The 20,549-nt window shown below is 38.4% G+C and overlaps 2 protein-coding genes and 2 non-coding genes across 4 annotated transcripts in view; 1 reads left to right on the top strand and 3 right to left on the bottom strand.

The window, feature by feature from the left end:
• LOC136817475 (chymotrypsinogen A-like) overlaps positions 1-10,612 on the bottom strand; it is a 13,278-nt gene extending 2,666 nt beyond the window's left edge. The window contains exons 1-4 of the mRNA XM_067073804.1: positions 10,579-10,612; positions 9,981-10,228; positions 9,254-9,496; positions 8,969-8,994 (exon numbers count right to left, since the gene is read on the bottom strand). Coding sequence (XP_066929905.1) covers positions 8,969-8,994; positions 9,254-9,496; positions 9,981-10,228; positions 10,579-10,612 — 551 coding nt within the window. The remainder of the gene's footprint in view (positions 1-8,968; positions 8,995-9,253; positions 9,497-9,980; positions 10,229-10,578) is intronic.
• A 2,398-nt stretch (positions 10,613-13,010) lies between these two features.
• On the bottom strand, positions 13,011-13,082 carry Trnaa-ugc (transfer RNA alanine (anticodon UGC)). Its single transcript has one exon. It is a non-coding gene; the product is annotated as a tRNA-Ala (tRNA).
• A 254-nt stretch (positions 13,083-13,336) lies between these two features.
• On the bottom strand, positions 13,337-13,408 carry Trnaa-cgc (transfer RNA alanine (anticodon CGC)). Its single transcript has one exon. It is a non-coding gene; the product is annotated as a tRNA-Ala (tRNA).
• Positions 13,409-16,712: 3,304 nt separating this feature from the next.
• LOC136817474 (chymotrypsin-like protease CTRL-1) lies at positions 16,713-20,216 on the top strand. Its single transcript, XM_067073803.1, has 5 exons — positions 16,713-16,824; positions 17,211-17,332; positions 17,673-17,796; positions 18,599-18,864; positions 19,905-20,216. The coding sequence occupies exons 1-5, from the start codon at positions 16,761-16,763 to the stop codon at positions 20,214-20,216; spliced, it is 888 nt and encodes a 295-aa protein (XP_066929904.1). The 5' UTR covers positions 16,713-16,760.
• The last annotated feature ends 333 nt before the right edge of the window (positions 20,217-20,549 follow it).

The following is a 20,549-nucleotide window of genomic DNA, read 5'->3' as shown; positions in this document are numbered from 1 at the left end:
CAGCCACAACCAGCCACAACCAGCCACAATCAGCCACAACCAGCCACAATCAGCCACAACCAGCCAGAAAAAGGTACAACCACCCAGGAAAAGGTACAACCAGCCAGGAAAAAAGGTACAACCAGCCACAACCACCCAGAAAAAAGGTACAATCGGCCACAACCACCCAGAAAAAGGTACAACCACCCAGGAAAAAGGGTACAACCAGCCAGGAAAAGGTACAACCAGCCCGGAAAAAAGGTACAACCAGCCACAACCACCCACAACCACCCAGAAAAAGGTACAACCACCCCCACCCAGGAAAAAGTTACAACCAGCCACAATCACCCAGAAAAAGGTACAACCACCCAGAAAAAGGTACTACCACCCAGGAAAAAGTACAACCAGCCAGGAAAAAAGGTACAACCAGCCACAACCACCCAGAAAAGGTAAAAGTACAACAGCCAGAAAAAAAGTACAATCAGCCACAAACCACCCACAACCACCCAGAAAAAGTACAACCACCATGAAAAAAGGTACAACCAGCCACACAACCACCCAGAAAAAGGTACAATCAGCCAGAAAAAAGGTACATCGCCCAACCACCCACAAACCACCCAGAAAAAATACAACCCCAGAAAAAAGGTACACCAACAACCCCCAGAAAAAGGTAAATCAGCCGAAAAAGGTACAACCAGCCACAACCACCCAGAAAAAGGTACAACCACCCAGAAAAAGGTACACCACCCAGGAAAAGGTACACCACCACCAAAAAAGGTACAACCACCAAACAACCACCCAGAAAAAGGTAACCACCCAGCCAGAAAAAAGGTAAACCAGCCACAACCACCCAGAAAAAGGTACAACCACCCAGAAAAAGGTACAACCAGCCAGGAAAAGGTACAACCACCCCAGGAAAAAGGTACAACCAGCCACCCCCACCCAGAAAAAGGTAAAACCACCCAGAAAAAGTACACCACCAAGGCACAACCACCAAAAAAAGTACAATCAGCCGAAAAAAGGTTTAATCAGCCACAACCACCCACAACCACCCAGAAAAAGGTACAACCATCCAGGAAAAAAGGTACAACCACCACAACCACCCAACCACCCAGAAAAAGGTACAACCACCCGAAAAAAACCAGGAAAAGGTACAACCACCGCCAGGAAAAGAGGTACAACACAACCACACCCAACCACCCAGGAAAAGTACAATCAGCCAGAAAAAAAGTACAACCAGCAACAACCACTCAGAAAAAGGTACAACCACCCAGAAAAAAAGTTACAACCAGCCACAACCACCAAAAAAGGTATAACCACCCAGAAAGGTACAACCACCCAGGAAAAAAGGTACAACCAGCCACAACAACCACCCAGAGAAAGGTACAACCAAAAAGGTACAACCACCCAGAAAAAAAAAAGGAACAAGGTACAACCAGCCAGGAAAAAGATGTAACAACCACAACCAGCCAAAAAGCACCACACCAAGGAAAAGGTACAATAGCCAGAAAAAAGTACAACCAGCCACAACCACCCATAAAAAGGTAAAACCAGCCAGAAAAAAGGTACAATCAGCCACAACCACCCAGAAAAAGGTACAACCCCCAAAAAAAATTTACAACCACCCAACCACCACAACCACCCAAAACCCCCCGAAATTGTACAACCACCCAAAAATCCAGAAAAAGTTACAACCACCCAGTAACCAATTTGTAAACCACCCAGGAAAATTTACAAACACCCCACACCCACAACCCAAATTTAAAGACTTAACCACAACATTTTTCAAATCAAACCCTTTTCCTTTATATTTTTGATTTCAAAGGTGGAGAAAGTTCCATATTCAGCCCTCACAGATTTCATCTTGAATTTCTTTACTGTTTTGTTAAGAACACAGGCATATATGACTGGCTCATTCTAAATAATTTGTGCATACCCCTTTGCCCTAAAGGTTGTTAGTAGACTTGGTGTTGATTGTGAGAAGTTGTTGCTTTTGTTTGACTTTGTTTTTGATCAACTCCAGATCAGAAATTTCGTCCAGGAGACTTCCCCGCTTGGCTGGAGTTGACCTTCTGTCTTTCCTTATTAATAGTGGAAGTAAGTTTCTCTCGCTTTAGGTTTTGTTGTCCTGCATATTTTGTTACAAACCCTTATCTCCCAGTTTTCATCATTTTATCATGTTATCATTTTGATCATTTTTCAAAAAGAAAAATATATATTTGTTATCCTTTTGCTTTCTTTCTTCTGTTAACCTATTGTTTTTTGTTAAGCCTTTATTTAACAATCAAGGTTATGTCAAAGTTAATTCAAGTTTTTAACAATTTCATCATTTTTTAAATTCAAAAAAGAAGGTAGAAAATGAACATGAAAAAAAATTTAAGATTTTTCCTACTTGATCAGAAACTGTACCTTCTGAAACTTTGTACTGCGCTGATTTCAAATATGTTTTCAGATTGTTTATACCTTTCTGGGATCAGAAGCCATTTTTTGAAGAATCCAGAATCCAGAAGCCATTTTTGCTCACTGAAGGATATGAAAAACCTGAAAAGAAAACACTTTTGAACGAGCTCAGTTCTTCTCAACGAGGTATTACTTCTAGTTGTATTTTTTCCCTTCAAGAAAAATGTATTGAAGTTTGCAAACTGTCAATTTTTCGAATAGACTTTAGTTCAAATATTAAGGGAAGTAATTTTTGTGGAAATCATTTTTTAATGACTTTAGAAAATAGTATCGATTATCATTTAGAGTAATGTTTTTATTTCAGTACTAGTGTTATCCTCACTTTTTTATTTCTATTTGTGTAAATTTTTATGTGATATGCTAGCAATTGCATCTTTACATTTTCATACAGAAAAGAAAAAATTACCTTTTTTGGCAAATAGATATTGTATTCATTACAGAACCTTTTGATATAATAAAAATATGAGGTCTATGAGGGCTGAATATGGAACTTTCTAAACCTTTGAAATCAAAGATCAAGGCAAAGGGTTGATTTGAAAAATGTTAAAATTGTCTTTAAATTTGGGTTGTGGGTGGTTGTACCTTTTTCCTGGGGGTGTGACCTTTTCCTGGGGTTGTACTTTTTCTGGGTGTTGTGGCTGATTGTACTTTTTTTCTTGTTTTTTCCTGGGTGGTGGGCTGGTTGTACCTTTTTTCCTGGGTGGTTGTACCTTTTCCTGGGTGGTTGTACCTTTTTCTGGGTGGTTGTGGCTGATTGTACCTTTTTTCTGGCTGATTGTACCTTTTTCTGGGTGGTTATGGCTGGTTGTACCTTTTTTCCTGGCTGATTGTACCTTTTCCTGGGTGGTTGTACCTTTTTCTGGGTGGTTGTACCTTTTTCTGGGTGGTTGTGGCTGGTTGTGGCTGGTTGTACCTTTTTCTTGGTGGTTGTTGCTGGTTGTACCTTTTTTCCTGGGTGGTTGTACCTTTTTCTGGGTGGTTGTGGGTGGTTGTTGCTGATTGTACCTTTTTTCTGGCTGATTGTACCTTTTTCTGGGTGGTTGTGGCTGGTTGTACCTTTTTTTGTTCCTGGTGTATTGTACCTTTTTCTGGCTGGGCTGCTGTTGTGGGTTGTACCTTTTTTCTGGCTGGTTGTACCTTTTTCTGGCTGGTGGGCTGTTGTACCTTTTTTCCTAGCTGGTTGTACCTTTTCCTGGCTGGTTGTACCTTTTTCTCTGGTGGTTGTGGGTGGTTGTGGCTGATTGTACCTTTTTTGTTTTTCTGGGTGGTTGTTGGTTTACTTTTTTTCTGGGTGGTTGTACCTTTTTTCTGGGTGTTGTGTTGCTGGTGTACTTTTGTTCTACCTTTTTTTTTTTCCTGGCTGATTGTACCTTTTCCTGGGTGGTTGTACCTTTTTTCTGGGTGGTTGTACCTTTTTCTGGGTGGTTGTGGCTGGTTGTACCTTTTTCCTGGGTGGTTGTACCTTTTTCTGGGTGGTTGTGGGTGGTTGGGCTGATTGTAAATGTATTGTACCTTTTTTTCCTGGCTGATTGTACCTTTTTCTGGGTGGTTGTGGCTGGTTGTAACTTTTTTTCTGGGTGGTTGTACCTTTTTCTGGGTGGTTGTGGCTGATTGTCTGGCTTTGTACCTTTGGTTTCCTGGCTGATTGTACCTTTCCTGTGGTGGTTGTACCTGGTTTTCCTGGGGTTTGTGGGTTGTTTTCCGTGGTTTTTGGTGGTTTGGCTGGTGTGTGTGTACCTTTTTGGTGGTTGTTGCTGGTGTTTGTAGTAACCTTTTTTTTCTGGGGTGGTGGTACCTTTTTGTACTTTTTTCTGGGTGATTGTACCTTTTTCTGGTGGTTGTTGTGGCTGTTGTACCTTTTTTCCTGGGTGGTTTGGGCTGTTGTACCTTTTTTCTGGTTGTTTTCTGGTGTACCTTTTTCTGGCTGGTTGTGGCTGGTTGTACCTTTTTTCCTGGCTGGTTGTACCTTTTCCTGGCTGGTTGTACCTTTTTCTGGGTGGTTGTGGCTGGTTGTAACTTTTTTTTTTTTCCTTGTGGTGTGTGGTTTACCTTTTTTCTGGGCTGGTTACTTTTTTTCCTGGTGGTTTTACCCTTTTCTGGGTGGGTTGGGTGGTTGTACCTTTTTTTTCCTTTTGTGGCTGGTGTACCTTTCCTTTTTTGGCTGGGTGGGTTGTACCTTTTCTGGTGGTGGTGTTACCTGTTTCTGTTGGATGGTTGTGTGGCTGGTTGTACCTTTTTTCCTGGATGGTTGTACTTTTTCTGGGTGGCTTTGGACCTTTTTTCCTTTTTCCTTGATGGTTGTATCTTTCTGGTGGTTGTGGGTGGTTGTGGGCTTTTGTAAACTTTTTCTCTGTTGTTTACCTTTTTTCTGGGTGGTTGTGGCTGGTTGTACCTTTTTTCCTGGGTGGTTGTACCTTTTTCTGGGTGGTTGTGGCTGATTGTACCTTTTTTCTGGCTGATTGTACCTTTTTCTGGGTGGTTGTGGCTGGTTGTAACTTTTTTTCTGGGTGGTTGTACCTTTTTCTGGGTGGTTGTGGCTGGTTGTACCTTTTTTTCTGGCTTTTACCTTTTCTGGGTGGTTTGGCTGGTTGTACCTTTTTTCCTGGCCTCTTTTTCCTTTTTGGTTTGTGTTGTTCTGGTTTTACCTTTCCTACCTGGGGTGGTTGTAACCTTTTTTCTGGTTGTACCTTTTTCTGGTGGTTGTGGCTGGTTGTACCTTTTTTCCTGGGTCCTTGTTGTACCTTTTTCTGGGGTGGTTGTGTTGTGATTGGTTTGCTGTGTTGGTTGTGGCTGGTTTGTACCTTTTTTTTGGGCTGGGTTGTACTTTTTCTGGGTGGTTGTGGGGCTTTGGGGTTGTGGCTGGCTTGTGGCTGGTTGTGGCTGGATTGTGGCTGGTTTTTGGCTGGTTGTGGCTGGTTTGTGGCTGTTGTGGCTGGTTGTGGCTGGTTGTGGCTGATTGTGGCTGGTTGTGGCTGATTGTGGCTGGTTGTGGCTGGTTGTGGCTGGTTGCGTATTTTAGTATTACCCCTTTTTCTCCTATTTTTGTTTGTCTTCAGTTTGGAACTTCCTGATATTTCGACACCTTTGAACTGTCATCTTCCAATCTATGTGTCTTTATATACTCAACTTCATGTGTGATCATAATTAAGATCTTGATTGGTCCTAATTAAGTCAGATTTTGAAAAATCTTTGAAGATGTGTTTGTTGTTTCTGGTTGCTACCAACATTGTTTGTTGTTTCTGGTTGCTACCAACAATCTTTTTCATCAAGTTTCAAAGTCTGAACGTTCCAAACTGTTTGGAACAACCCAATTCGCCACAGAATGTTATCTGGCGCTTTTAAGGCTTAAGGCTTAGGGACACGAAAAGTTTTTTCGCGTTGGTGCAATGCAACATGCTCTTTTTTGTTTCATGGGACAAAAAGTGAGGGATACCCTATACTCAACAGATTTTGTCCCTCGGGGCAAAGTGAGAAACACACAAATGTCATTAAAAATGTTGTCGATTTCACTTTTATTGGTAAAAAGAAAAATGGGGTGGAGACACGAAAAAGCGTTACAGGTTGGTCGGATGGAGCATGTTGCATTGCACCAACGTGAAAAAAAATCTCTTGTCCCCAAACCTAACCAAGATTCAACAATCCCGAAGGGGGGGGGGTACATCCTTGCCGACGGACGGGGGTTCTCCGCTGAGGTTAAAAAAATGGACCCTACGTGGGTTATGCCGAAATTTGCGAAAAAGTGACCCTGAATGGGACTGATATTCCGAGGTACCCTACGAGGGACTGATTTTTCCATTTTGGTGTTTCTGCGACCCTACCTGGGACTTGTGAAGGTTAAAAAAAGCACCCTGACCAGAGGCGCATCCCCGTAACCCATTTTGCCCAAGTACTCCCCCCGGGTCCACAATCTCGAAGGGGAAACACAAACTACGGTCAAATTCACTAAAACTTTGTCTACTGTACACACACGATTTAGCTTAGTAAGTGAAATAAACCGTAATGCTCTGGCAAAGAACTTTTTCAGCACCTCTGATGTAAAAACTTTATTCCAAAACGCTAGAGGTCTGCGTCGGGAGTGTCTGGTAATGTAGGGTTGGTTACGGGAATGTCAGATCCAACTGAGATTTATAAGGTTTATGCGATGATATTCTTTAGTTTGGAAGGCCGCCAATACAACTGGAGTATCAGATAAGGTCTTGTAAAGCTCCCAACGTACTTGGAATAATGCGCTGAACCACAGGTTATTAAATACAATAAAAATTGCATAACAACTTGATCAAGACCCGATCAAGACAGCAATTTTAAAGAGGAAATTATTTTTCTTTTGTTTTTAATAGGTAGGGAAATGATGTATTTAACTTAAGGTTTTATATCAATGATTGTATGCCTAAAATTTGTTTTATCTTATTGATGCTACGATTAAGAAGTATTTAAAATTTTGATAAAATCTACTGCCAAAGACTTCCCTTTTAAACGCTCCGACCTCCCCTTTGTATATTTTTAGTTTCGGGTATGTAGGTCAACAGACCCAACAAACAAAAAACGGTGACCTCCTTAAGTTCAGAAATTTAAGATACTGTCTGTTCATTTTTATAGAACTTTTAAATCTGTTATATAGAAATTCGAAAACCACCCCTGTCTCAGTCATAGCCATCTTTTGACTTTTGATAATGGTTGGGGATTTCCATTTTTTTCTTTATATGCATTTCACATTCTGGTGGTGGCTCTGTAAAATAAAAGTACTTTCTTTAATTGAGGATGAAAAGTTCTTTCATGCTATTACTCTTGAGAATATTTTTTGGTTATATGAAGGTTACGTTTGCAGTAACAGGACAGTACAGGAGGAGAGGAAGAGGCCTTTTAGAAATTAAGGTCTGGGTATTTCCGGGGGGTACTAGGGTTGCTTAGTGGGACTAAAAAGGAGAAAAAATATGAAAATTTTGCGATTTTTACGACCCTTATTCGGACTAGTTTGACCAAATTTTGATCTTTCAAGGAGTAAAAAGTAGGCATTTTCCTATTTTTCCGACCCTTAGTGAAATGAAATGTAATTTACTGGCTTTTCCAACTCTCACAGGGACTTTAAGGTCCCAAAAAAGGTGCCTTTACTTACCTATGTACCCCTCCCCGGGTATTTGTTCCTAAGACTCCCCCGGAATTGAACGCTCCATACCATTAGAAGAAAATTATTTATTTTGAATTAATTCCGATTTTCAAAAAAAAACAAAGTACTCGTTGAATTAGAAAATTTTTGAACCATTAGAATATTTTAACAATGCAATTAAAAACAAAACAAAAATCATACAGTAATTTTACGTAACTTGTTAAAATTCGTTAAAAATTGAACATAATATACAGTGTGTCCAAAAAAAAAAGCGGACAAATCTTATAATATATGATATAAATTCCTTAAAAATTATTATCTAAACTGGGCTTAGAATAATCAAAGTAAGACTGATTACAATTCTTTTTGTAATGAATATTTAATTCTCAAGATTATCAAATTTGGCATAAATCATTGGTGGATTTTACTTTGACCACTTTTTTTCGGGACACACTATATTCGAAATTCAATAATGAAATATTTCGCTCATGAATACTTTAAAGTACTTTAAAAACATTCTTTGACCCAGTGACGCCCAACATTTTACATATACAGTTAAACTCATGCAATTCGAACTCCTATAATTCGAAAACTCACCTAATTCGAACAGATTCTGTGGTCCCCTCAGAATTTACCTTGAAAACCTAAGAAAACTCCTATAATTCGAACCCATGTAATTCGAAAAATCATGTAAATCGAACAGATTTTACGGTCCCATCAAGAAATTTTAATCATGTTATTCGAATTTTCGAATTTTTTGAGTTTATGAAGCTGACAAACTTGATATTTAGTCAATCGAACGTTTTTGACGTTGTTTGCCAATCGAATGTTTTCTTTTTTACATTCGATTGGCGAGCTCATCCCTACTGCTTTTGCCTTCCATTTCTTATCATAACAAGATTGGAAAAAGAAAATATAAAGAAGTCACTTTAAAAACGCAATATGGAGCACTCTGTGACTTGGAGGATGGTATGTCTAATAAAGACGCATCCATCAAGTACAAATACAAAAAAATGTTCAAAAGTAAACCTGGGAAAGGCTTTTTTCATCGAATTAGGTCAAAAATACGTAAACTCATCTAGTTCGAAACTCATGTAATTCGAACAAAATTCTCGGTCCCTTGAGATTTCGAATTACATGAGGGGGTTCAACTGTATTTACGTTCTAAAACCTATCAGACTCTTCACAAAACTTGGGTCTGATTGTTCCAAAGTGACTTTCGAAAGTGTTGACTATTTTTGAAATGAAAAATTAATGGCTGACTCTTACTTATTTCAATTCGAACATAATATCTAATCTCATTGAATTCGATTTTCCATGTGGAAACCATATCAGCATGTTCAAGAATAATTCCCTTGAGACTGGTTTCCACAAAAAGGTGCACACTTGAAGCAAGTGGACTTTTCATATTTCATGTTTTCTTACAGTTTTTCCTCGATAGGAGCTTTGAACTATGGGGAACGCAAATTTGTTCAAGTTAGAGTTAGGGAGTAAGTTTTATATGACATCTTTATAAAGATGTTAATTAACTGAAGGGACCATAAAAATTGCTCGAGTTAAGGAAACTTTCGAGTTAAAGAGTTTCGAGTTGAAGAGATTCCTCACTGTGGTTCGAATATTCAAATCAAGAAAGTCTACTGTATGATATAAAGTGTTCCATCAGTCTAGGAACTAACAATTACATGTGCTTTTGATCCATCTCAATCTTACACGAACGAAAGCATAAACTCCAGGATTTCCTGAACAATCGAATGGTCCCCATGACGTAATACCCCAAACATACCAATTACGACCAGGTCTACATGCTAACGGACCACCCGAATCACCGGAGCATGTGTCTTGGTGCCCTCGTTTGGTGCACACCATGTTTCGTGTTATAGGGCGGTCACCACCCGCATAAGCGTTCACACATTGTCTACGTCTGAAAACGTTCACGGCAGCTTGTTGAAGAATCTATAAAGTGAAGGAGAAACTTTAATTCTGCTTTGCCCCAAATTATTTTGTGTTCTTATGAATCTTTAGAATTAAACTTAAAAATATTCTTGAGATGTTCTCATTTTCCCAGCTTTTTGTATCTTGTTTTAGCGCAGTTTCGAAAATGTATCACATGTATATAGAGTTCGCAAGTTAGTGTTTTCGTAATATTGATAACATTTTTTGTCTACCTGGCCCTGTATTCTACTTTACAGGGTGTATAGAGTATAGAGCTGTTGTCAACCAATTATACGAATGTGGAGGTAAGCAAACGGCTTGTATGTTTTTGGCAGACTCTCTACAAAAAGAATTATGCCATAAACATCACAAGCCATCGCCACGAGCGGAAAAACATCATTGTCTCACAGCCCCGTTGGAAACTTTTCTCACAGTGTGGGGATAAAAGTTTCTATAGAAATCCCAATGGAGAATGGGTGGGGTGGGGTTGTAAATATCAACTTACGGTAGGGAAAGTCTCAGTGGTTTCATCAGTATCTTCATCAACTTCAACTGAAGTCGCTCCCCATCCTGTAACCCAACACAATCTTCCTGCAAAAGTACTTTCCCTGAAAAACCTTGGTGGTAATCTGATCGTTCGAACCCATCTCGTGATGCGGACTGGTGATTCAAGCTCTAATAAAGCGTAATCATTATTCTCAGTATCCACGTTGTATTGTGGGTGTTGGATGATTCGTTTCGTTTCTCGACACTCTAAAGCGGAAATCAGGCCTGGAAACGTTAGAGCTCGGAACATCAATGGCTGATCGTGAACTGTGGAGAGAGGGTCATTGTTTTTTTCCAACATTGGTCCTCTCGGACCTAGATCGAAGGATGATGATGATGAATTAGCCTAATCTGTGCAATTTAAAGAGAAAAAATGTAAAAATCTGTGTAGATTTCCCTTTAAGAATGAAGTTGAATATTTTTTTTTTGTCATCATTCAATTGATTTGGAAATTCAAGAACTCTTATTTCCAATGTTTTTGCTTTTATAAAACTTATAATCTCAATTCGAAAAAAAGTGTTCAACCAACGATGTAAAAATAATAGATAACCAACTACCTCTAGAAGGCACTTCTCCCAAGAGAACAACCATTGTTTTCCTATTGAAATGAGCACTCCTTTAAAAAGCTCTGTGTGCAGTGCGTGTTATGCTTTTAGCTAGATTTTGACACACTTTTTGACATCCACTGAATTGATAGAAAATTTGAATTGTTATTTACTGCAAATTTTGGAATTGTTTTCAAAAGATAAAGGTACCAATCTTTAGACAAATTGACTACGGATCGGCCTGATACCACTTAATCTTCATCTGGATAAATAAACGCTCATAAAATGCTGTTATCTGAAAATTATATGTGTGATTTGAAGTGCGATATCTCACGAATGAAAAGTGCATGAAGGTTGCCTGATACAAAATAAACAGATGGATGTTTATAGAACAATAATATCTAATTAAAAAATTCCCTCTGTGAGGCTGCCTACAGGAAAATACACTTTTTCTAACCCAAATTTTGGAAAAATATACATCACGTGATCGATTCTGTCCAATAGAAGGTTGCAAATGAAGCAAGTTTTTATTTAATTGCACTTTTTACGATGCAAAATGTCATTAATATTTTTACAACCGTAACACGGATGTTTTTTGAGAATCAAGGCACGTTGGTTATCTATTATTTTTACATCGTTGGTTCAACTATAAAAAGTTGATTACTGCATTGACGTAATCAGTGCGTTCTTTATTTGTTTTTAAGTTGATGTACGACTTAGCTTTCACTGTTGACCCCTTTTTATACAGTTCCATAACTGCAGAGAATGTGATATTTTTTTTGATTTGTTGAAAGATGTTTCCAGCGACAGAGGAAGGCATTAGATCCATATATGGAAAAAAATGTGCTTTCTGGCTTTCCTTCTTCTGTTTGAGACGTGGTTATCGTGTTAAATAATCGCGAAGGATTAAGATTTGACGGGTTAAGCCTCAAATAATTCAATTCTGATAACTTAATAATTATAATTGCTTCATTAGGACTTTGAAAAAACCTCTTAACTATTGTCTGATGCTGTGTTGTTTTTGTTAATGCGACAAAATTTAGAAATTTATTTTAACCGGAAAGGAGGTATCGTTAAATTTGTGCAGAAGAAAAGTTAATTAAATAGTCATTTATTGTTTCATGTATTGAAAGCATAAACATCTACTGCCGTTTTTCGTATTCACAAATGTGCAGTCTAAATGTGTCAAAAGTCATTAACATTGTGCACAAAGGCAAACAAGCATGAGACTTTTTGCACATTGTAGTTTAGGGTTAATGACGTAACTGCTGACGTCAGCAAAAAATCCAGGACAACAAGACGTTTATTTTTTCCTATCTATAAAAATTTGAATTTTTTTCTTCCTGATTTTTCTCATGTTCTTTTCAAATTTCACGGAAAAAACTAACAGTAAATTAATAAGCTCCTTCCTACCTTCGCAACGATACCAAACTTTTTAAGATTGAAGCATTGGTTGAGAAATAGACTTTAGATCAAAAGTTAAGGGGTGGTACAGGAAAAGTCTGAAAGTAAAATCTATCACTGGATTTCAAAAAATGCAGTCCTCAAAAACAAAGGAAGCGCTAGATACAATCCGTCGTCATGATTTCGGCGCGTTCCAGCCTAGGCACGTTCTGGATGGGAAATAAGTGGCTTCACTTTTTCTTGCCTGAGAAAGATTAAAGATTCCCTCTAACCTGTCTAACACCCGACTTCTTAGGAAACATTTTCAGGCTTAAACCTCAAAAACTCAAAAGCTTAAGAACATCCTCCAAGACACGAAGACATTTGAAGTCTCACGGCACGGGGACTGGAATTCCCGAGTCATTTTTTCCCGAGTTGTTTTTCTCGAGTTATTTTTCCGAGTTATTTTACATATGACGTCATAATTTCAGTTTTTTTCGGATCATTTGGTATTTTTTAACTCGGGTTTTTTCATGCCTTTAGCTTTTCGAGTTATTTGGTATTGCTAAACTCGGGTTTTTTTCGTGCCTTTAACTTTTCGAGTTATTTGCGTTATTTGTTGATATATATTTAACATGTAGTTAAACAATTTTGTTACTTTTTCTAAAGAACGCGTCATCTCTATTACTTCAAATGACCAATTGGTGTAGTATCTTATAAAAACTCCAGCTCATCCCAAAAGTTAAGAAGGCACGAAAAAAACCGAGTTAAAAAACAGCAAATAACTCGAAAATTTAAAAGCTAAAAAAAAACTCGAGTTATTATTTTTTCGATGACGTCACAATGACGTCACAAAACTGAAATTATGACGTCATATGTAAAATAACTCGGAAAAATAACTCGAAAAAAAATATCTCGGGAAAAAATAGCTCGGGAATTCCAGGCCCCTCACGGCACTACAGTAAACAATAACTAACCAAAAGCCTTTAATTAACTAAATTAACTTTAATTAAACCTTGATAAGCAATTTTCTCTTCATACACGAAAACCCGAAAATGGTGTGGAGGTGCGGGGGATCGAACCCCGGGCCTCTCGCATGCAAAGCGAGCGCTCTACCACTGAGCTACACCCCCGGTAACTGAACGTGCAGGCTCAGATTTAATGTTTGTGAGTATTTGAGATTTTTGATTGACAAGTACTCATATAACAGTTATATGGGTACTTGTCAATCAAAAAAGATTTTCAAATCAGATAATAATCGGTTTTTCCATCCTCATAACCTTTTGATATTAAATTCCTTAATATCCTTCAGAATGCGAACCAAACCATTATCTACAAATTGAAAAGAAGAGATTTTCTTGAGTCATCGTTTTTTGAAAAATAAATCTGGAGGTGCGGGGGATCGAACTCCGGGCCTCTCGCATGCGAAGCGAGCGCTCTACCACTGAGCTACACCCCCTGTTTAACTTAATAGGTCTTGATTTTGATGTTTTCTAAATTCCCGACATTCTTACGGTCTCGTTTAATGCCAGAATTGCTACGTCTGCTGAAAGTGTCTGGAAGTTTGCAAATTTTGCATAAGCCAAAAAGTCTAGAAGTGTCAATTCTGGAAAAGTTGTCAACTGATTCCATTCCGGCACACTTAGACTTAGGTAACTTGGATACTATACGGGGATGTGGCGACGTGGCGCTGGTCAGCGTCCCTTTTTTAGCCTTTCAAGATGTCTGACAGGGCCCTTTACAATCTTACAAGCCCCCCCCCAGCGGTTGGCGTGATGGCGTGATGGAGGGCTTTTCGGGGGGCGGGGCTCGACCACAGATTTATAAAGCCCGAAGGGCTAGTTCGAGGGCTACATATTAAGCTTTTGTTTGCGAAATAAAGGGAGTACCACCCAATTTTTTGAAAATCGAGACTTTTAGTTAGGGTTGTTAAAAATGTGCACTGGAGTGATCGAATACCTAGCACAGAATTGTACGGGAAACTTCCATCTTTAAGCGATAAAAATGGCATCAAGACGACTCCAATTAGCTGGTCATTGTTTTCGTCATCCTGAGACCATTACCATCATCTTATTCTTTGGGAACCGAAACATGGTCATCGCAAACAAGGAAGACCAAAACAAACGTTGATCGATACCCTAAGAAGAGATACAGGGACATACAACTCAACTGAATTGGCAACACTGATGCCCGGGGCGGGGGGTACTTAGGCAAAAATGGATGACGGGTATGTGCGGACGGTAAGGGTCGGTTTTTTCACTTTTCAAAGTCTCTCTAAGGGTCGGAAAAATCAGAAAGTTTTAAATTAGTCTCTCTAAGGGTCGGAAAATTCAAGATTTTCAGGAAATTTCTTGATTTCCAGAGAAAAAATTGTAATAAAGTCTCTCTAAGGGTATGACTTTTTTCAAAAATCGAAAAAAAAAATTCAAAATGTCTCTCCAAGGGTCACCTTTTCAGCAAAAATCAGTCTCTCTAAGGGTCGGTTTTCGGAGGTCCCGTCCGCACATACCCCTCATTCGCCAACCCTAGTACCCCCCCCCCACACTGATGTCGGATAGATCCGTTTGGCGAGGAACACTTATTGGCCGGCTACGACCGACCAGGTAAGGTAAGTTAAAATAATGTAGTCTCGACTAAGTCTAGTATCGAAAAAGGACCGACATTTTGAGAGCCTTACTGGAACTTTTGTTCTGAAATTTAGCCTTTGCAGTGATAAATAAATACGGATAAATATTGGAGTTTTCGTTTTTTTGTAAACCCTTCTTAGCTATAAGAGGACTGAAATTAGATGTCAATTTTGCGACCCTTAAAATTAGAGAGACTTTGAAGGTCCAAAAAGGCACCTTGGGCGGCACATACCCAGTACCCTCCAGTTACATAAAACACCCTCTTCTCACAGACCAACCCGTCCCCTGTGCGCGTGGAAAATTATCCTCAATTTTTTGTCTTCGTTGAAGATAATCAAATTATCCAATCCTCACTGCAAAATATATTTACTACTTTTCCCATTCCCACTGAATTTTCTGACTTGAAAACAAAAGAATTGAAATCCCCAGCCATAAAAAATATGGGAATACCATCAATGATCATCAATCTCCAGCGAGTTTCAGTCCGTTATTTTTATCCCCACTGGCTGAAAAAATCCTACCGGGTCTGTGGGAAGAAGGGGTAGTACGTAAGTATCCCCAAAACATTCATGTCTGACATGATATACTTTTCAACCCCCAGCGGCACATCCCCGTCAACCAGCAAGATCAGTGCCCCCCCCCCCCCCAAGAAAATACAATAGGCATTTTTTTATAATTTCGAAAAGCGTTTTATGCTTTTAAAAAGGATTACAGTAGTATGTATATACTGCTACAAAATAGAATTCTTTTGACGTTTTGAAAATACTTATGTTTTGGACCAAATTGACCAATAGAGATTTTTGGAATTTCGAAAATATTCTACTGTTTTTATCGCACCCTGAATCTAATTACGTATATATGACATGCCATTTAAATCAATTAAAGGTCTATTAAATCCAAACTGTTCGGAATGTTTTTCTAAGAGATGTCCTGAATCATAAACTTAATATCCGGCAGCTTAAATTCTGTTTTTTCTGTTTTGTTACAAAAATACATTCTTTGTTTGAAATATGACACAGAGCTTACAGGTATCACCAAAAGATAGAAAAAAAAAACACTGTGAATGAGGGTAATTCACACAGATATCTAAGCCCGAAGGGCTAGATAGGCAACTTTAAGCTTTCTCCAGCAAAAAAAAGTGAAGCAAAAATTTGACTTTTTAAATTTCGTGCCGATGGATAGGATCTAGCACTTTAATTGTTTTCAGAGCGCGAGATAAAAAAAAGTAGGCGGCAAACGCTATTTCACATCTCTCAAACCGGTGAAATTGCATATTTTAGTCACGTGACTCTGGTAGGAAATCCTTCCAAAGATGAGCTTCACTTTTCGATAAAAGCCGCAAATCTAGCCCTTCGGGCTTTACAGATATCTGTGGTAATTCATCCAACAAAATGAAGAAGCGATAAGCAATTGAGGGTCATTCCATTTTATTTCCATTCAGAGAAGTGGACGAACAATTCCAGGGGGTAGCCCGAGAAAAACTTCCAGGGGATGTTTTTGTCATTTCTCAAAGAGGGTAAAAATTTATTTCAAAATTTCCAGGGGCGGGGTAAAGACTGATTTTTGTTCGTCCTCCAACACTTTAAAGTACGAAAAGAATTTTTCAAAGGGTATTTTTGCAAATTTTGCCATTTTCCAGAGGGTATCCACCCATTTTCAATAATTTAATTTTGACTTGAAAAGGTTTAATTTTGCTATGAAAAGGTTCGTCCACGTATGGTAATTTAATTTTGACTTGAGAAGGTTCGTCCACGTATGATAATTTAATGGAACAACCCAATCTCTCCATCTCGAAGTAATCATTCGAGTGATTCCACTGGTGTATAATTGATTCCGGAGTATGTAAACATCTTTTGTCTCTTTTCCATCCTTCCATTGAAAAGGAAAAAGGTTTAAAAGTCTTTACAGAAGAAAATTGTTTGAATCCGTATTACCTGTGTATCTTTACAACCAAAGGATCTATGGATGATCCCAGTTACCTGAGTTTTTGTGTTCTAAAGGAACTTCATTCAAAGACGGATAAATTGCCATCCAAGATTTTAATATCCTCCAATGTTCCGTTACTGTAATTTGTTTATGCCACTGAGTGTCAATAAATAGACCAGCTCTTTGGTAGAAAGTAGAATATCACTACATTCAAAACGAAAGACAAAAACGCAAGACCTTTTATAAATAACTGGAAAAATGCGGTTTTCTCGTTTTCTTTCGATTGCTTTTGTCGTTTTCACGTTGTCATCAAAAACACTTGGTAGGTTTATTTTCATATTAAGCGATTCCACTACTTCACTTTGCAGTTATCCGTGCAACATGTTTACCTCGAAGCATAGTGATGGTCGATTTTTGATGGAATCGAACCCAAAATTTTCCAATAATAGTCCTTAGGGTTCTTTAACTGTATAGACAATGAATATCCTTGGATCAAAGGTAAAAAGATGTTCTTTCAATTCGTAACTTGTTTTTCAAAAGTTTATCCTTAAAATCAAAATGTATTATCTGTGTTATCTTGTGATTGGTATTTTGATGTTCACTACCCTCTATCTACTCGAAAGGCAATATGGACAAAATGCTAATAGTTACTTTTTCCAAGGCGTATCCACGAAGTTGAAATGTTCTGTAAATTACACTTTCTTACAGCACACTATGTATGCGGTGTAAACAACGGACGGGAAGGACCTTCAGAAAATAGCACTCCAAACATTCCACAAGCGAGAATCATTGGCGGTGAAAATGCACAACTTGGATCTTGGCCTTGGATGGTATGTATGTAATACACCTTTTCGATCGTTGTTGCGCGGTCTCAAAAAGGCGCCTTTTATCGGGGAAAAAAAAACTTCGTGCGGGGAAAAGTGGGTGTACGGTTTTTTTCTGGAAAAGCCCACTCCTCGTCTCAAACCACTCTAGTTATAATATCTTTTTTTTTGAGTTATTGTCTCTCACTGGCAAGCCCAGTTTTAAATCTTCAATGTGAGTCTCGTATTGTCATCAATCGATAACATTAAGATCTGGGATCCGCGGTTTTACGGTTGGTTTTTCACATCCATCAGAAAATGACCATAGGGTTTTCTTATCATGCATAAATGATCACGTATTTTTCAGGTATCTTTAAGACCAGTCGGCCAACCTGGCAATCACGTTTGTGGTGGAGTCCTTATTCATCCGAAGTGGGTGCTCACTGCCGCTCATTGTATGTTAAGGGCTCCAATTGAAAGTGTAGTACTAGGTAACTATTTTTTCTATCCCAACAAATTTCTTTCGATTTCGATTTCTCTCCCAAATTTGGGGTAGCCTGTTTCACTTTTCTTAGAAAGGTGCAAAAAAATCAATGATTGTATTAATCTCTAGCTATTCAAATCATTTTAATATTACTTCCGTCTTTTAACCCTTTAAAGTGCCACGGTCATTTTTTTCCAAACTTTTTAAAGAAAGTCGCTAGTTCAAACTTTAAAGGCTTATATCTCCGGATCTAGAAGGAGTTAGAAGCTTGTTCATAGCTCACTGGACAGCTTAGAGTCTTCGTGGACCTGTCTTGTGGGCCTGCCTGAATAATAGAATAATAGAAAAGTGCCCAGTGGTAAAACTTCAAACTAATTCACTGGAAGACAGAATCAAGTAAAGCAGGGCCAAATTTGGAGGTTCTTATATCACTCGTTGACCAAAAATGGTCAGAAAATGATCAAAATCTTAAAAAAGTCAAACTTTTGCATTCTTTTGACTTTTTGGCTTAAAATCTCGCTAGAAAGACTCACTTTTGATTTTTCTTTGCTTGACCATAAAGCACAATTCAATTCCTACGAGTTATACCAAAAATGACGATTTCTAACTCAAACTGGGCATTACCTACATAGCCCATGTCTGGGTACGACATTGGCACTGAAAGGGTTAATTAAAGGCCATTAATTAACTCTATAGCTTCATTTTGCTTTAAAGCATTTCGTATTCACTTACCTTTTTAATCGTTGTCACTTATACCTTTTCTACCCCAGCCTTATCTTGTATATTGCTTTTAATTTTTCAATTTTCAGGGGAGAATGATTTTTCTGTAAAAGAGGGCAAAGAACAACAAATCCGAGTCATTCGATCCATTACCCATCCAAAGTATGACGAACCTTCATCAAACAATGACATTATGTTGTTGAAATTGAAACACCCTGCTCGAATCACAAAAAATGTTCGACCAATTTGTTTACCTCCGAGAAAATTCAAAAAAAACCGTTTTGATGGTGATGAATGTGTTATTACGGGATGGGGAGTTAACGGAATCATCCCTCAAGGATTCACTAATCCTACGGTAAGAAATCCTGAAACATATTCTGTTATTTTAGATTCCTTTACATCTTTATCCAGTGCCGTAGCAACTGAGGGGGGGGGGGCGAGGGGGGCTCCTCCCCCCCAATTTTTAAAATTTTTCAAAAAAATTTTATTTTCCTCGGGCATTTTCAAGCAATCTAAGCTCAAATTTTCAATTGGCCCTCGCGGTGTCACTAAACTTCAGCACCCCCCCCCCCGATATGAAAATGCTTCCTACGGCACTGCCTGGTTTCCCACCTAAAAAGGTACTTAAGTACTTTGATGTTTGTGCAAAACTTTTACGTACATAGTGCAATGGTAGAGCATTCGGCTACGATGCGCAAGGTGGTGAGTTCAATACGTGGCCGGGTCACACCATAGAATTCATACTTAGTACAAAAATGGTATTCAATGCCTATATAATTAATGCTCAGCACTAAGAGAAGGGACAAAGGTGAATGGATAAATCTAGGGGAAAAGAGTGGCGTCCTCCCATACCTTCGGGTAGATAGCTATCGAAAGACGAGCCTTCAGGTTGATAGACTTGCTTACTTATGTGAGCAAAATGAGCCCTTCGCGTGCATAGAACGTGAAAATCGATTTTCAGGCTCCTCAGACTGAAAAAGAATGAGGCTATTTATTATATATTATTGCCGACCCAAAAATATAAGCATTTTGGTTGGTCCAAATATTTGTATTTATATTTCTCTAGTATGAAAATATGACCGCGTTGATATTTGGGGAACTGGGTAAGTGGCGGGAGGAAAATTTATAAAAAGGCCAACAAGGTCATAGTAAGTGCCTTCCTGCAAACCAAATTTTTTCTTTGTTTTATCTCGTGCAATACTCAATATTTTACTCGTTCAGAGATTTTACCAATATTTTTTATGGAATTATGGAAAAATCTCGGAACTCGTAAAATTTTTCTCGTATTTCACTCGAAGTCATGCGATAGCAAGTACTTATTATTTCCTAACTCAAAATTTCCATAACTCATAATCAGACTGCACAGTAACTTCAATCAATTTTTTCAATTTTCAGATTCTTCAAGAAGCAAAAAGTCAAAGTTCTGACGAAGAAACGAAGAAAACGTGCAAGAAAGCTTGGTTTTTCAGAGAAATTACCAGAAATATGGTCTGCGCTGTTGGTGAAACTACAAGAGCCTGCTTTGGTGACTCTGGTGGTCCATTGAAATGTAAATCCAAAGGACATTGGTATCTATGGGGTCTTACCAGTTTCGGTCCAAACGATTGTCAAGGAAGACCCCCGGTTTTCACTTTTGTTCCCCAATATCTTAGATGGATTCGACGCGTTGTGACGTGGGTGGTGATTCTGGTGAACCTGTATTTTTGAATAACATTTTAAATCATTGTAAAATTTTTGAACTTTCATGTTTTCTTTTGACTCTTTTATGCTCTGACTTATTTATGTGATATTGTTGGCAAATAAGAGCAAGATTTTACATGCTGCCACCCAAAGACTCTTTCTTAAATCTTATGATGTTATGAAGTGACCTGATTAAAAAATGCTTAAATTTTCATCTCTAAAACATTCTTTGTCTTTTGACGTGATAAAGAAAATTCCAAAAGTCGTTACGCGTAGAATATTTACTTTCTCGTGATTTTTAATTAGTCAAAATACGAACACAGAAAACCGTCCAAGACTCATCTCTGAAGCCATCAACAA

Source organism: Clytia hemisphaerica, unplaced genomic scaffold, assembly GCF_902728285.1.
Source record: "Clytia hemisphaerica strain Z4C2 unplaced genomic scaffold, Clytia hemisphaerica genome assembly, whole genome shotgun sequence".
NCBI classification, from domain to species: domain Eukaryota; kingdom Metazoa; phylum Cnidaria; class Hydrozoa; order Leptothecata; family Clytiidae; genus Clytia; species Clytia hemisphaerica.
The sequence above is the reverse complement of the archived record's forward strand: the minus strand, read 5'-3'. Positions and strand labels throughout refer to the sequence as shown.